Raw genomic sequence first — 15401 nt, 5'->3', positions numbered from 1 at the left:
TTCACTGAGCTGGAAGGCTTTCAATCCTCCTCTTATTGTAAACATTATCTGCCTTCAAAATCCTTAATGTGTTGCAGATGTGACAAACAATAAAAGACCTATCATAAAAAAAGTCTGCCATCTCCATGTTTCCCACTGGGGCAACATAATAATGAATTTATTAGCATATAGCGCTCACCAGCATATGTTTATAGTCACTCACAAACTTTTGACTTGACAGTTTACAAGTATGTTTAAATCATTAAAGTTTAAGTTGACTGTCCAGTTATTACAGGGTCATTATAAATAGGAAACAAAGGTTACATTTTATACAACAGGCGATAAATCAAAACTAGTCTGTATTCAAGACTGACTTTTTTTTTTTCCTCCTTTTGCTCTTTTTTAGTTTTCACATTTTTCCAACCCTTCGGAGGGACACCTCGCTGAGGCCACCACCGAGCAGCTGTTTGCAGTTATTACCCGGCAGGACCGGCGGCACCCGTGCCGGGGAGCGGGAGAAAGTCTGACTGCCAGGACAGACGCACTATCCAAACGACCTGCCTTCTGGGTGAGACAGTGCTGAGCTTTCCCATGCAAAGGCCGCAGCAAACTGACAACTTTTTCATTCTACCATCAGGCAGACCCGGTGCCTGCCTGCGCTCAGCTGGAGTCCCCCACCTCTCCTGCTCCCCGTGTCACCGACAGGATACAGTGGGATGCACATCCTTTCGCACTCCACTTTGCTGCAAAGATTCGGTGGCAGCATGATGTTTATGTGCCTCGTTAAAGCCTTTATCTTATAGAGTGATCCCATTACAAATGAGATTTTAAGGCAGGGCCAAGAACCCGGGGCACATGGCCCAGACGCGGTCCACAACCTCACTTCACAGGACCACATGATTTTTATCCTGTTACCCTTGGATAAGAGGACGACGCACGCTGCAGAGCTGCCTGCCAAGTCCATCTGTACAGCACAGTCAACCCTTAGCGAGGGAGGAGTTCTCTGCTGCTATCACAGGGCCAGGGATATTTCCTCTTGAGCTGAACCAGACCTCTAAGAAAAAGAAAGCAAAGCACCCAGATGCATTCCCCAACAGCAAACCTGAGGACCAGCAGGGAAACATGCTCGAAGGGGGTTTGCATGTTTGGTCACCACGCTAGGACACATGCACTGCTGGCCATCCAGCCGCCTCGCTGCCTGAGCACTGCATAGCATCCAGCGTGTGATAAAAGCAGGGAACCGTCAGCGGCTCAATCCCAGCCGCTCCCAGTCCTTTGTGTCTCTATTACAGGGTAACCACCTTGGGAAAGAGGGAGATAAAGCCAGGCTAAATGTAAAAGTTTGTTTCACAAAGTATTTCCAGATTTCAAAGCCTGGCATCATTTCAAATCGGCTTGCTAACCTAAAATTTAGAATTTGTGGAACAGGGGGAAACGTGGAATGGTTTCTGGTCCCTTTTATTTTCTTATGTACTTATGATATGATGGAAAAAATTAATTGAAAAATACACTTTTCAAAGTGAAAAGAAATATTCTCAAAATGTTGAAAGTGCTTATTTCCACACCATCAGCAACTTTTCCTGGGCTTGTTTCCAACATAAAACTTGAACAGAGTCACAATTTATATCCAATACCAACCAAATATGATTCTGCCACTGTCAGATCAACTTGCCTTTCTGCTCTAAGACAAAACACACACACACAAAATAGCATGCTCAGCTGAGGAAGATCCAGAAAGTCTCTCTGGCCACCACGATGGCACAGCACATGTCCTCCAAGGCCAGCTAGCGCCTAAAAGCTGTGCTGGTCAAACCCAGTGCTCTTAGCAGCCTGAGAGGCTTAACCTGACGAGAAGACAATGCCCCAAGCCACTGCTGCTTTTTCACTGTGTAAAGTTAATGTTTACCCAATCTGTAGCAAAGTCAGCAGCAAACACCCTCCAGCAGAGCAGTACAGGGAGGATAAGCCCTCTTTTCATGTAACATGTTCACATACCACAGTGACAAGAGAGGTCTAAATTGCTAGTCAGGCAGGTTATCTGGGAGATCAATACGGTGATTAAACTAGCCTAGAGAGATAGAAGAAGGCAGAAAGGATTATATACACAGCTTCAGAGATCACCGATGATATTATAAGGAAAGCTATAAGAGGAAATTAGAAACACGTTAAAATAGCATAAACGTGTGACACAAAGATCATGGAAAATGAAACACGTATCTCTGCTCTCAACTCAGAACAATGTGGATCACCTGCATTTCCTTAACATACACTTTGATATTTAGTTCTTGGATGAAAGAAAGGACATTTTATCCTTCTCCGAATTACATATTTCTCTTTCAGACCTGGATTGGAGGACTTAAAAAGCCTTTTCCTTCCCTTAACCAATATTTGAATATATGTATTTTATATATTTTACATAATGTGTCAATAATCTTTGATATGAAACTGGCATTTAATATTTCAGCTCTCACTTCATTAAGGATATTTTAATTATCCCAGACCAATGGAAGGGAATTTATAAACATCTGTGCTTCGTTTAAGAGCCCAAATTTGCCTCTTAAACTTCAAAGCAGTAAAGCTGATTTTATCCAGGTTCAGTTGTCTGGTCTCTCGAAGAGCAAAGCGCAGCGCTGGAACCAGCATTAATTGGACCAAACCCCCAGCCGCAGACCCGCGTTCAGCAGACACCACACATCCACAGTGGACGTGGCCTCAAGCAGCCTGGTCTTGCTCATGTGAGCACAACAGACGGTGCTGCTGAGCTCCACGGAGTCAGGAGGAGGACAGCAGCAGTTAGGGGGTCGGGGAGAAGGCACACACCAACAGATTTGTGACTCCCCAAGTAGCAAATGGACCTTGACTTCCTCGTCCCAATGGGTGACCGGGTGATCTTACTAATAATGACCTTACTAATAATATGGCTGACCTTACTAATAATGTAGCCTTGAAGCATCAGGATGCTTTGTAGCCATCTTCAAAGCAACCAAAGACATGAATCATACTGACAGTCAATGCAATTTTAGGCTCCTGAGTACCTAAATCACTTCTGAAAAATGAAGCTGAGTTCTTTTTTTGTTTGTTTTTTTTCCCATTTGTTTTTAAATTACCCTAAGTCTCTAAACCCTACATCAGAAACAACCAAGATGTTTTGCTGCAGCCGAGCCATCTTTACTGATTTTCTGAAGCCCTCCACAAAGCAGAGAAGCTCACCTTTAAACTCACAAGCGTGGGCAGCAGAGGGAATGAGAGAAGAAGGTGACTGATACCTACAGCCAGGCTGCCCTCAACACACCCCTGCAAAACCCACCTGGAAAAGCAACCGCATTACTTTTCTAGCTGCTGCCTCAGCAGCACTTAGGCTAGCCAGCAGGACGCTGAGTGCAAACAGCCTCTGGGCCATGGCAGTGGAAAGCTGAGCAGCTCCTCGTGCCGTCACCCAGACTTACAACCCCCAGAGGGACAGCCGCTGCAGGACCACCATCCCCATCACCTGCTAAGAACCGGAGCTGGTTCCTCACTCGCAGCTCTCCGTCCCCAGAGCCTCTGCTGCAGTCATCTTCATCATCGCAGTCTCCGCTCTCCTCCTCCTCCTCCGTGGTTTTGCCCATGGCTTTTTGGCGGGGCAGAGCCATCCCTTTGAGCAGCTGAAAGACAGGATGTGACAGTCATTTAACAGCTTCTGCCACCCTCCCCACCTCTTCATCTCACGCTTGCAGAGGGATTGGGTGACAAGAAGGGGACAGGACTGGGTGAAGCCACAATGGTGAGCCAGTGCATGCCTTGTATCAAAGCACTGAAGAGCTCAGGTTCATTCATGGACAAAACCACACACAAAACCTCGGTGGAAGAAACAGGAGGAGGAAACAAAACCACACTGAGTATCTCTGATCCTTGGCTTTTCCCCAGTGAGCCTCGCACCAGAGGCTGGAGGACATCTACCAGCCACCGAAGCCCTGGGGTCAGCAGCCAAACGCATTTCCAGAGTTGAGCCAGATTGAGTCCTGCTGTCACGACAAAAACTAGTGGCAAGATGAAGCTCTTCTTTTCCCCTGGAAGTTGGACACAGAAGCAACGGTGCAGCTGAGCCGCAGTCAGCGGTGAAGGGCAAGCAGAAGCAAGCATCCTTCACCCACTCACATACAGGGAGCAGCTGAACTCAGCCCCGGGCTTCGTTACTGCTATGCCACCATGGGTCTTCGTGTTGTCAATTCGATATAAGGCAATCTTTTGGAAGACAACACTGCGTGGCTGTCATGGATTATCACCTATCTGAGAAGTAACACGTGTGAAAAGAAATGACAGATCTCTCCGATCCGTATGGTGCCCCACAAAAATAACCTAAAAATCTCCTTCTTTACTCTTGAAGTACAGAGGATGCTAGTCTAAGTTTTTGGGATCTGCAAGAAAAGAGCAGCTCAGAAAATCAAGCCCACCACTTCCAGAGAAGACTTAGACTGACGGACCACTCATTCAGTCCTTTGGCAGAGCATGAAGTGGACATGAGAAAATAAAACAAAGAGCTGCTCTCAATCTCAGCTAGAAGTACTGGCCCAGTAACGACCTCAACATTTCCAGGGGCACTGACACCACTTTGGGCAACCAGGACAGCTCCATACATCACGAATCCTACCACAGTGGTTCAAAGAGCCCTTGTCCTGGCATAGCCCTGCCTAAGGCAGTCAGCACAGTGATGACGGGAGCACCTACAAACATCCTCCCCCACGGCCAGGCTTTTCTTCCAAACCTCTCACATTTCCTGATGTGTTTTTGAAGATGCTCGTAGAGATGAGCTTTCTAACAGCAGTGGATTAAGGCAGGGTTTAACTTTGCTAGGCAAAGCAAAGCAGTGACAGAATCTGTAATCCACACAAAGCAACTCTGGTATTTTCAAGCAGAAAAACAGTTCCAGTGCTTTAAAGTCAAGTCCTAACTAATCATGACAGGTTGCACATCACTGAGATGAAGATTTGAATACCTCCACTGAATGCAGGGTCAGGACTGCTTTCAAACACGGGTGGGAGATCTCAATGCTGCCCCTTCACGGTGCATGGTAGGATTAGACACGTCTTTAAGATACTGGCTTCCTCTTCCCACTGACTTTTCTGATTATGCTATTGCTGAAAGAACCCAGCTATTTCATCATAAACCCAGCTTCGCTTTGAAAGTGTGAGTCAGCCCATTAATATATGCTGAAAATTTCTATCACTACCACTACACTGCTAAAAGCCTTCTTGAATTTAATCTCAGTATTAAGAAAAATAACGAAAAGGATAAGTAACAGAAGATATTGCAAAATGGGAGCCTTCTGCTTACTTCAGGGGTTTAGTTGTTTCCATCTATTGCAGCAATATGCGTGCCTTTCAAGGCATTTTTTAATATCTGGAATCTAGGTTATATTTTTAAACTATTAGGCTAGCCTTAGAAAACAGTTCCTAAAATATTTAGCTGCTGAAGTTTATACAGCCTTGGAGGAATGCTTTCAGCATCTGGCTCTCTGTCCACGGCAATGTCCACATACCTTATTGTTTATATTAAGAGTAGCATAGCATAATGAAAAACAAATGGCTCGACGTGAGACCACTTCGGTTTTCCTGGCCATGCTGTCTGTGCGCGCCGTGCCCTGCGGGCAGAAGCAACGCGGCAAACCTCTCCTTCGGGCGTGCAGCAGTCTGCCCTGTGCCACAGCCGTGCTTTTATGAACGGAAGACAAAAGGACACTGCAAGAAAAGGCAGTGGTGGTGTGGGGGGGTGTTCCCTGATGCATTTCTCCCCTCCCCAAAAGCTCAGGGCTGGGTGATAAAGACCCACACAGGTCCGCGGCAGGGAGCAACCGAGGACAAGGACACCCCAGCATCACCATAAGCATTTTGGCAACTGCAGCATTAACCTGATGTTTCTTCTCAGAGCAAGCAGCAGTCCGGCCGTGCCCACACACCCTGAACCAGAGATGGCCTGGCTCCACACCCGCGTTAGGAGGTAAAATGCAGCTCATCCCCCCGAAACTCAGGGAAGCTCGGGGGATGAGTTTCCATGGCCTTCAACAGGCTTTGGCTCAGAATGTCCAACTCACTCTTCAGGAGCTTTATTTTATTTAGATATTTACAGGCCTTTCCCAGAATATTGCATGACCACAAAAAAAAAAGCAAAGCAAATGCAGAGCTGGGCGTAGCGCGGGGCAGACCTCACACAAACCAAACACGGCAACTGCACAGGCCTTATCACTCCTTGCATTTCTCTCTTCCAAACTAAGCCCCCAGTGTTTATGAAATGTTTTTAGGGGAAATCGTGCTCAAAGGCACGTCGTGCACTGGCTCTTGCTGCAGAGCCTGGTGTTTCTCACATGCCATGGCACCGCGAGACCTGTGCCCCACTCCTGGCAGCGACGCCTGGTCAGCCCTCCCGCAGGCTGCAGCAGCGCTGCCCCCCCCGGTTACCGCACACCTTTTGGGCAAGGACATCGAGCCCGAATGTCAAAGGGGGACCAAGAAGCACCATGGTTCGTGCAGCCACATGCCACGGACAGACAACGCCTGTCAAATCCTGCAACACATCTTTACACTGTAAATAAGGAATTCAGCAATAAGTAAGCTCACTGTAAATAAGGACTTGGTAAATGACAGAGCTAACAGCATTCCTCAGAGCAGTCTATCAGCTGAAAATATTATGAGGGTGTCCCATACCAGTTAGGGCTCATTGCCCCAGCACACAACCATTAAAAAAGAACACACAAAAAAGCCCCTTACGGACCAAGGGAACTGCAACCATGCGGCTACAGGATGCTCACTTCTGCATCTGAGGCATGGAGCAAAACAGCAGGGACCTCACCGTACATGTCAGCAGCATAACTTTCATTACTCACATGAAACAGCAGAGGCCTAAGGAACTTTCTAGCAGAGAGAATTAAGTTCTGGGATATTTTCAGATTTAATAAGCTTAGCGGGAGGGGTGGAGGAGGTCGGGGGGGGGAACCAGAATTTTTCAATTGTTTGTTTTCAAACACTGAAATTACTGAGCATTTCTTGTATTACTTTTTTTTTTTTTTTGGCATGCTATAAATTTGCAGCTTAATTTCTCAGCCTTTGTAGCCATAATAAAACGGGAACTTTCTGAAAAATGCCACACGGGCCTCACTGGCTGCATGTCCCTGCGCAGTGGTTGGCGGCCACCCCGCGCTGCTCCTTCCTCCACGCGGCACAGCCGGGAAGCGGGTGCAGAGGGAGCAAACATGAAACACGAGCACAGCCCTGGAGCCCTCTGAGCATGAATGTAACCAGAGCCCCTCTACACACCACAAACCAGGGTTACCACTCACAGGACTCCAGTGAAGCCCCAGCTTTTAGCCTGGCTTTATCTGAAACAGTCAGTGCAGTCTACAGCAACACCTGGAGAAAGTGCAGTATCCTCAGCCACGGGGAAGGGAAGGTGCGGATGTGGCCAATGCAAGCTGACGGTGGTGTGCAATGGGCACGGTGATGCTTGCAGGCATCGAGACATCCTCAGCCCTGCAAACCTGCCTGGGCATCAGCACGCGCCTTCACTGTCTCAGCCAACACCTTTCCTCTAGGAGAGGGGATGCGCTGCAGCAAAACATGACTAGGAAAAACGCTTCAGGAAATAAAATGGTACAGAAGAGAAGATGATCCAGGGAAGCAGTGAAAAATGAGAGGCAAAGGAGGTTTGCTTTTGCTGAAAGGCCACCCCCAAGCAGCCAAATTAGATGTAATGACTCCCATGCAGGCCTTGTTTGCCATGAAGCTACAGCCAGAGCCACAGCCACAGCCACGCTCAACTACCATTACACAACCTCCGCCATGGTCTGCATGCTTTATGAAATTATATTCAGTGGACTGAACATAGCTTCTCCATCCTTAAATAGCAACTGGAGCTGACTACTACCCTAACATTACAGTTTATTCATGTCCTGTGGTTTAAAGCCTATAGTAAGAGGCAGGAAAATACATAGTCCAGTGATCACTAAAGTAGTATGTAACAGTGAGATAGCTTTAACTTAATCACAATTCACCCAGCTGCAAGAGTTTACAATCATATCTGCTCTTCTTTGCTAAACCATAATGGCAAAAATACACTATAATGTATCCAACGTAAACGAGAGAGCTAATTGTGGGAGTCTGCGCGCATGCACATGTCTCAGAGGTGTCTGCGGGGCATTCATCTCCCATCTGCACAGTAACCACGGAAAGAAACACGTGGGCCACATCCTTTGCTCCTGACTACGAGTTCCACCAGCTCAGACGTGCATCAGTTTTACTTCCAAGCTCACGCTTTTAAATCATGCCCCCACCCTGGACATAAGGGCACTGGCACAAGGGATGCCGGGCAGTCCCAGCTGGTTTCCATATAAATATTTGTTCCTTGGCTTGTCCTGTGGTCTCCCTGAAGCTCAAAAAACAAACCAGATCAGAACAGTGTGCCGAGCATTTCTGCAAGGAAAGCTCCCTGGGGCGTCCCAGCATGATTTATACAATTATTCATAACCATACAGTGACCAGACAAAAACAGATGCAGCAACGCAGGGTAATGACTCAGCTGGATTTGGACGGGCCACCGTATGTTGAAATCTTTATAACTCCTCATTCTTAACAACCACTTCACTCAGAGCTCACCATCCCACCAGCCCACTGAGCCACCTGGTCTTGTTTTTCCAATTTTAACATAAACAGTGAGAGCTGCAACATACTTTTTATCATTAATCTCCCGTCTCCAAAAAGGAATCAACATTGTGTTCCTTGGACTGTAGTTTAATAGCCGTTTTCTCATTTTGGAAACTATGCTCACAGTATTGCAAATATCAATTTGAGCAATACCAAAATTGTGCCCACAAATTCAGATAAAATATCGGCACTGAGATACAAGCACTGTGCTCCTTTAGGGCAGAAATCATCCCTTTCAACATACTTCAAAAATATGTAAAGTAAATAGAACAGCCAAACAGATTATTACGGGGAATAGAAGACTTTTAGAAAAACATTTAATTCCTTCATAAGTTTAGGGGGGAAGTCTGATTGATATTTGTAATCTTTTGGTGGACAGAGCTGTCATTTAATTTAGCTTGCATGACTGAAAAAATTTAATAAAAGTGTTCCACTGAGTTTTACTGAAATTCTTCGCATGTTTTTAGTAAGCCTCTGGAATACGATCAAACCTAAAAAGCTGGAGAGGATGGAGACTGATCTTGCAGCTAAAATAATATTCAGAATTGCAATATACATTTAATAATCGAGCATCCACATCCAGAGTGCTGTATTGCAGAAAATCTCTGGATGTCCAGCTACGTACCGCTTCGCATCATGAAGAGGACCCCAGGAACCAAACCCAGCAGTGAAAGCCAACCTCTGGCTCTGCTAGAAACCTTTCAGAAACTCGACTCAAGCCACCAACTCAGGACTGCCCGCAAAATTTTGGATGCCATCCTTCAGGAGCCTTGGTAAGAAAGAGTGTTGAAGGAGCAACGCTGTTCTTTCTCCTCGCATTATGTAAGTCGCCTACTCCGACCACATGCTTTCCGACACCCAACACAAAGGCCACCATACTTCCGTACTTCCCACACAACCCCTGAGATTCCCAGTAGGTCAGGTTTTTCCATTTTAAATTCCAGTCTGCTGAAAACATTGTTGGGGGGGGGGGGGGAGGAAAGGGGATATATCTTATAGCCAATCCTAACCTTTAAATTTGCAACACTGAATAATTTATGGGTGGCTTTTAAATCAGGGCAGCATCATGGGAAAAGTGCAGATTTTCACACGATACTGTTCCCTGTTAACAGCTCATTACAATGTACAGAAGTATATTCCCATTATGAAATACAGCTGGGGCTGTTTTGCTTACGAAGGTCATTATCTGATCACAAGCGAGAATCAAGGCAAGGAACCCATTTTAAAAGCCTAAAGTTGTGGACTTTCCAAAAACTCATGTGTTTTGAATTTTGTGGCCTGATCACGCACAAGCATGCAACAGGGAGAATCGATTCTCTCCACTTCCTTTGCTTATTAGCCCTAGAAATAGCATGGAAAAAATTATCTTTTATTAGCAAATATTTTCTTTATTATTTAACCAACCCTCATCATTGGATGCGTTGATGCCCTCCCCTCTGCTTTCCTATTTCCCAGCTCCGTTCCTTTCCATCCCTTCTGTGGACAGGCTGCCTTGGCAGCACAGGAGCATGCACAAGCCGAAACTCGATGCGACATCAATAGCATCAATTTTACTTGCTTCTTTCTGAGCTCTAGAGAGCTTTCTCTGTCTTGGACAGCAACAAAACACAACGCGTATTACAGAAAAACTCAATGTTCCCTGGCACCAAGTACCAAATGCCACTAAAAATAAGGGAATTTAAAGCTTTGTAAATTGTAAATACCAGGATCCGTACTTCTGCCCTGCAAGATTGAGTGCATGCGTGCACGCACAAACAGGCATCGCTGCCCTTTCAACAACATTAGCCCACGGACAGAAGAGCCCATTTCAGCAGCAGGACAGTCAAACTGGCGGTTTTGTTATGGCCCTGCTGGTTGGATACACCTTGGCAGTGCGGATGAGGCAGAGAAGAAACCTGTTCCTAATTGTACTCCTATTTCAAGCTCAGCACAACAAGGAGCAATTGCTAATCAAATGTTAATAAACTGGAGGTAGGCTTTGGACCTGGAAAAGCCATTTTCAGTGCTTAGAAAAACAATGCGTTGGGCATGTCAGCTGTTTTATCAGCTGCTTGAAAAGCAAATTCTGCACTTCCCTGTGCTGCCTGCTTCAAACCACCTCAGGTTTTGCACTGCTGAAGCAATACTCAGCAAACCAGGTCCCAGCCAGCACCACACTCCTCCTCAGGGCAAGGGGGGCTCAGAGTCTGTATCATGCTCTCCAGACACAGAAGTATTTTACTCTACTTTTAGTAGGCCCCTCAAAATGCTGTTTCCTGGAATAGGAAGAATTCCCCGCCACGCTCACCTTGGGTCCACCAGCACAGCAGGACCCCCTTTACTACCTTCACAGGCCCCAGAGAAGACACTCAGCTGTCAGTAAATCAGGTTTTCTGGTCACTCTCCTGATAGCACCAAGAAGCTGGTGACAGCACTGAATTATTGGCCAAAGGGTTGCCCTACTTTATGGATCATCAGCTTAACTTTAGATTAGCTATCAAAACTGACAATATCCCTATGGGTAAAAGAAGACAGATAAAGACCCCTAAACGCTGGCAGTAATTAAAATGAGTCCACACTGGACAGTAAATCTCTGTCAGCAGCAGAAGGGGCTGCCAAGCCGTTATGAATTGCTGCAGCTTGGTGACTGCTGGCCGGTGCCCGGGACAGGATGCTCCTGCAGGCGCGGAGGTTTAAGCCCTCCCTGGCACCAGGACGGGCTCCTGCCTGCTTCTCCCTCAGTACGGGAGGTGTCACTTCCCTGGCCCCAACGAATGCTCGTTCATCACAGGGCACACACGAAAAAGAGATTACCCGGGCTTTACGATCAGCTCATTCGCCTTATAGGCAGTTCCTTCCCCACGCAGCTATTTATGGCTTGTTTTTGTGCAGCAGTCAGAAGGACCAGAACAGCACAATGCCAAGCGGGGCCGTGGGGTCCAGCCCAGCCCGCTGAGGACCTGGGGACTCCCCACCTGCTCCCAGCTTGTGCCCTGAGCCCCACATCGATGCCAACGCTGCAGAAATGCTCCGTGTGAGATGCTGCTGCTGTTCCTTCTTCTCCTTTGTGTTCCTGATCACAAACCATCACTTCACCATCCCTTCCTTCAGACCTCCTTCCACCCCCATTAAACATAGGTCTCTTTCAAACTCCAAAACTAATCACTAACTTCAACACAGTCGCATCAGGTAGTAGATAATGTTTCAGCACCTTGTTGGAGTCTGTCTGAATCTTCTCCTGCCAGAATAGGACTCCTACAAGTTAGCAGTTCTCTAGAACTAAGGTAAGAATGAGGCTTTTTTTTTTTTTTCTGCAGAAAAAGCAAACCAACAACACAAAAACACTGCAGCTCTTCTTCGCTTTGCTGGGCTGACCTGCATCATTTGCTCAGTCTCTGCTACAGGGCCCATATCTGCTCCAGATTTGGTGCCACTTGTACCAAAGCGCCTCCTGCTACATCACTGGTTCACTGAGCACATTTGGTGCACAACCCAGGTGAACATTTGTGCTGACAACACCTGTATCTGGGTAAATGGGAGCAGAACACCACATTAATCCCACAGGTGGACTGTTAAACCTGCGTGAGGGAAAGAGCTGGTATCTCAAGAGCACTGCAGTGGGCTTTCAGACTGCCTGGAAGAATGAAAGGGGGTCACAGAGTGATGTCCCCAGCAGGCAGATACCCATCTATGCCTGGTAAGGGATTGCTCACCCACCAGAGCCAGCAGGTAGAAAAAGCATTGCAAAGATGCTCCTTTCCTTGCTAGCTGCAAGCAATGTATGCCTCAACCGCTTCCCATGCTATTTCTTCAGTGATATCGTGTTCCTGCTTCTTCTCCCCAACAAAGTTTATCCTTCTCCTACCACCATCCACAGTAGGAGATGACTTCCCTTCTCCTGCCCAACCACTCTACATCACTAGACAGGGGAACATGGACCAATCTGTCCACCTGCCAAGCAGCCACCCCTCAGGGGGTTGGCAACTGAGCAAAGGAGGGGTGTGGGAGCCTATGTGGGCCAGGACCTATCCACTGCTATTATCCATATTTTTCATATTTATTTAGTTGTGTTGGAGCAGAACCCTGCTATGCCATTCAAAAGGCACTCAGAAAATCCTAAAACACACGTCACCAAAAAGATAAAAGATCAGACAACAAGCAGTGACAGGGCAGGAGCACAAGGAACAATACAGAGATAGAGGTGGAGACAACCACCTCATCACCATCACGTCATTCAGATATCAAAGCAGAGATGGCCTCGAAGGAAGGCGCCCTCAGCCTTTTGTTACCTGAGGTCAGGATGTTCCACCACAGGCCAGCGCCCAGTTTAAGTGATGGGTACAAAAAACACAAGGCGGATGCATACGCACAGCTTCAGAGCGTGGTGCTTTTACCTCTCAACCAAGCACACATCTGGGCTTCGGTACAGCGCAGTCCCACACCAGAGCACCTAGGAAGATGGGTTGGTGTTGTACCACTATCCTACCCTGAGCCACCTGCTAAAAACGACTCTCTGGGAAGGGGACCGGCATGCCCGAGGCAGGCACGCAGCACAGTGTGGGTCCCTGCCACCCTCACCCACCCGCCAGCCAGCCCAGCCCCGCTCACGTCAGAGCGGCTGAGAGATTTCCTCTTGGCTCAGGCTCCGGCACACGTGGCTGCTCTCCGGCTGTCAGCGACGTCTGCTGGGGCTGCCTGAGAGAAGACATCTCGTCCTTGGCACCAGGTAAGAAACAGCAAGCCGAGAGCTGTGTCGGAAGGGTTTTTTTTTTTTTCCCCTTCTCCTTCTGCCACTCCACAAACAAATCTGTCCCAAGCAGCTTCCCCTTTTTCCCTAAAAGCTCCCAGCAGAGAGGGAATTCTCAAATCATGTATTTTTGTGCACAATGTTGTCTTGTACAGAGGTTGCTGCCAGAATACACCCCCCCCCCCTCCCCATGATTGCCACACCCCAAGGGGTACCCTGCCCTCCCAGGGGCTGCTCTTTTTAGCTTTAGCTTTGCATTTGTTTAGTCCCAAGGCCCTGAAAGCTCAGAAAGCAACTGCAAACAGCTCTGCTGAGCATCCCCAGCTCCACAGGGCTGCCACAGGGGACCCAACAACCACCTCGCCAGCCACTTACCTCCTACCAGACACGAGAACCCTAGTGCAAAGGTAATTACCGAGCTGTTGATTTCAGCAGAGATTTAAATCATGCAGGAGGAGAAAGACCCATAGCTAACAAGATTGGGGGTATTTGCCATGGGAAGAGAGAGCAGCCGGCCTTCCCTCCTGAGGACACACCAGGGCAATTGGTGCCTTGCTGAGCCCTGGACATGCACTTAGGAGTTTGGGGGCCACCTCTGCCATCTGCCAGCCTCCGTTCTGTCCATCAGCCCCGTGCAGAAGGCAGAGCTGGGACACGGGAGCAGGGCTCTGCAGGCAGGACGGGGCCAGCACTGCTGGAGAAGGCGCCCAGCTGGAGCGGGGAGCTCAGGGCCCCAGGCCCGGCTGCCACAAGTATTTATGCACTTCACATTAAACAGGCACTCGACTGAGACAAACCAGACCAGAAGTAATCCCAGGAACGGGGGGTCTCCAGCCTCCATGGTCCCTAATTAACGGCTGATGGCTGGGCTGGCTCCTGGGCAAGGTCACCACACTCCTCTGCACTCAGAGCACGGCTGCTGCTTGTTGAAACCCAAAGAGGAGAAAATGTAACTTCAGAAACACAGCTTTTCAAGTGTCAGTACTGGCATCTGCCTCCTAGGATAGGCCTACAAACAAGAGGAAACATCCAGGGTCCATCACGGACACTGCTGATGCACTGGGGTGCAATTTATCACCATTACTTAAAGTATCCACCAAAAGCAGAGCCCGCAAGGTTCAGTATCCTGGGGAGAGCAGCAGGCAAGAGGAGCCCTGCCTGGGGTGATTCTCCCACACAGACACACAGCCACCAGCTGACACAGCTCACCATTTAAATTAGATTTAAAACCGGTGACTTTATACCCTCCCCCAGAGAGACCCAACACTTGCAGAGGAAGCCCTGAAATGTACCTACACAAGTCTCACCCTCCACGTTTAGGAGCAATGCGCTGCCCGAAAAGGTCAACGCACTCCTTCCCCACTCACAGGCAGGAGGCACTTGAAGGGTCCTGCCAAGAATAAAAAGTAATTTCCTGCCCATCATGATAGGTCTTGATTACAGGACACCCATCCTCAGCCAGCTGTCCCTCAGCTCCCCTTGCTGACAGTGCTCCGCAAGACAGCATCTTCTTACATGTGTCCTCAGAAAAAAACAGCTGAGCACATTTTCTTCTTTTAAATACTGTTCCCTCACAATACAGCCAAGCAAGGCCATAGACAATAAATATTGCTGCAACCTAACCTTCCCTGTTTGCTCTCAAGTTTTATGTGCCGCAAAGGCCATTTATTGCAGCACACGCTACAACAGCAAGAGCGCTAAAATATAACCTGGCCTGTGCAGTTAGTTACATGTCAAAAGCAAGCTAAGAAGTTTAAAGAGCAACAGCATTAACTGACAAAGTCTTCCTGAGCCATGACGGCTATTTACACGTGCACGGACACACACAGGTTAAAGCAGCCTTATTGACAAGGGAAAGGGTTTGCCAGAGCAGAGACCTGCCTAATTACAACCAGCTGCTTTGTCAGCAGGTGTAACAAAAGGAGCAAGATTACAAATCGTTCATTACCTAAAACATACAGAACTTCTTTCACTTTCTGACAGCAGCGTGGCTTGGCTGGAAGCTCACAGGGCTGCAGCAGTCT

At 47.8% G+C, this 15401-nt stretch overlaps 1 protein-coding gene across 4 annotated transcripts in view; it reads right to left on the bottom strand.

Annotated features, from left to right (window-relative positions):
* GPC3 (glypican 3) overlaps positions 1–15401 on the bottom strand; it is a 149247-nt gene that overhangs the window by 24238 nt on the left and 109608 nt on the right. For 2 of the 4 annotated variants that reach the window (XM_080553709.1, XM_080553708.1), the window contains exon 7: positions 3470–3623. In XM_080553709.1, coding sequence (XP_080409835.1) covers positions 3470–3623 — 154 coding nt within the window. Of the gene's footprint in view, positions 1–232; positions 1034–1076; positions 1281–3469; positions 3624–15401 lie in introns of those variants that run through there. The other 2 variants (XM_080553710.1, XM_080553711.1) reach the window with 2 other exon arrangements.

This window comes from Anser brachyrhynchus (assembly GCF_964034855.1).
Source record: "Anser brachyrhynchus genome assembly, chromosome: 13".
Taxonomy (NCBI): Eukaryota; Metazoa; Chordata; class Aves; order Anseriformes; family Anatidae; genus Anser; species Anser brachyrhynchus.
Note: the sequence above shows the minus strand (reverse complement) of the source record. Positions and strands in the feature narration are given on the sequence as shown.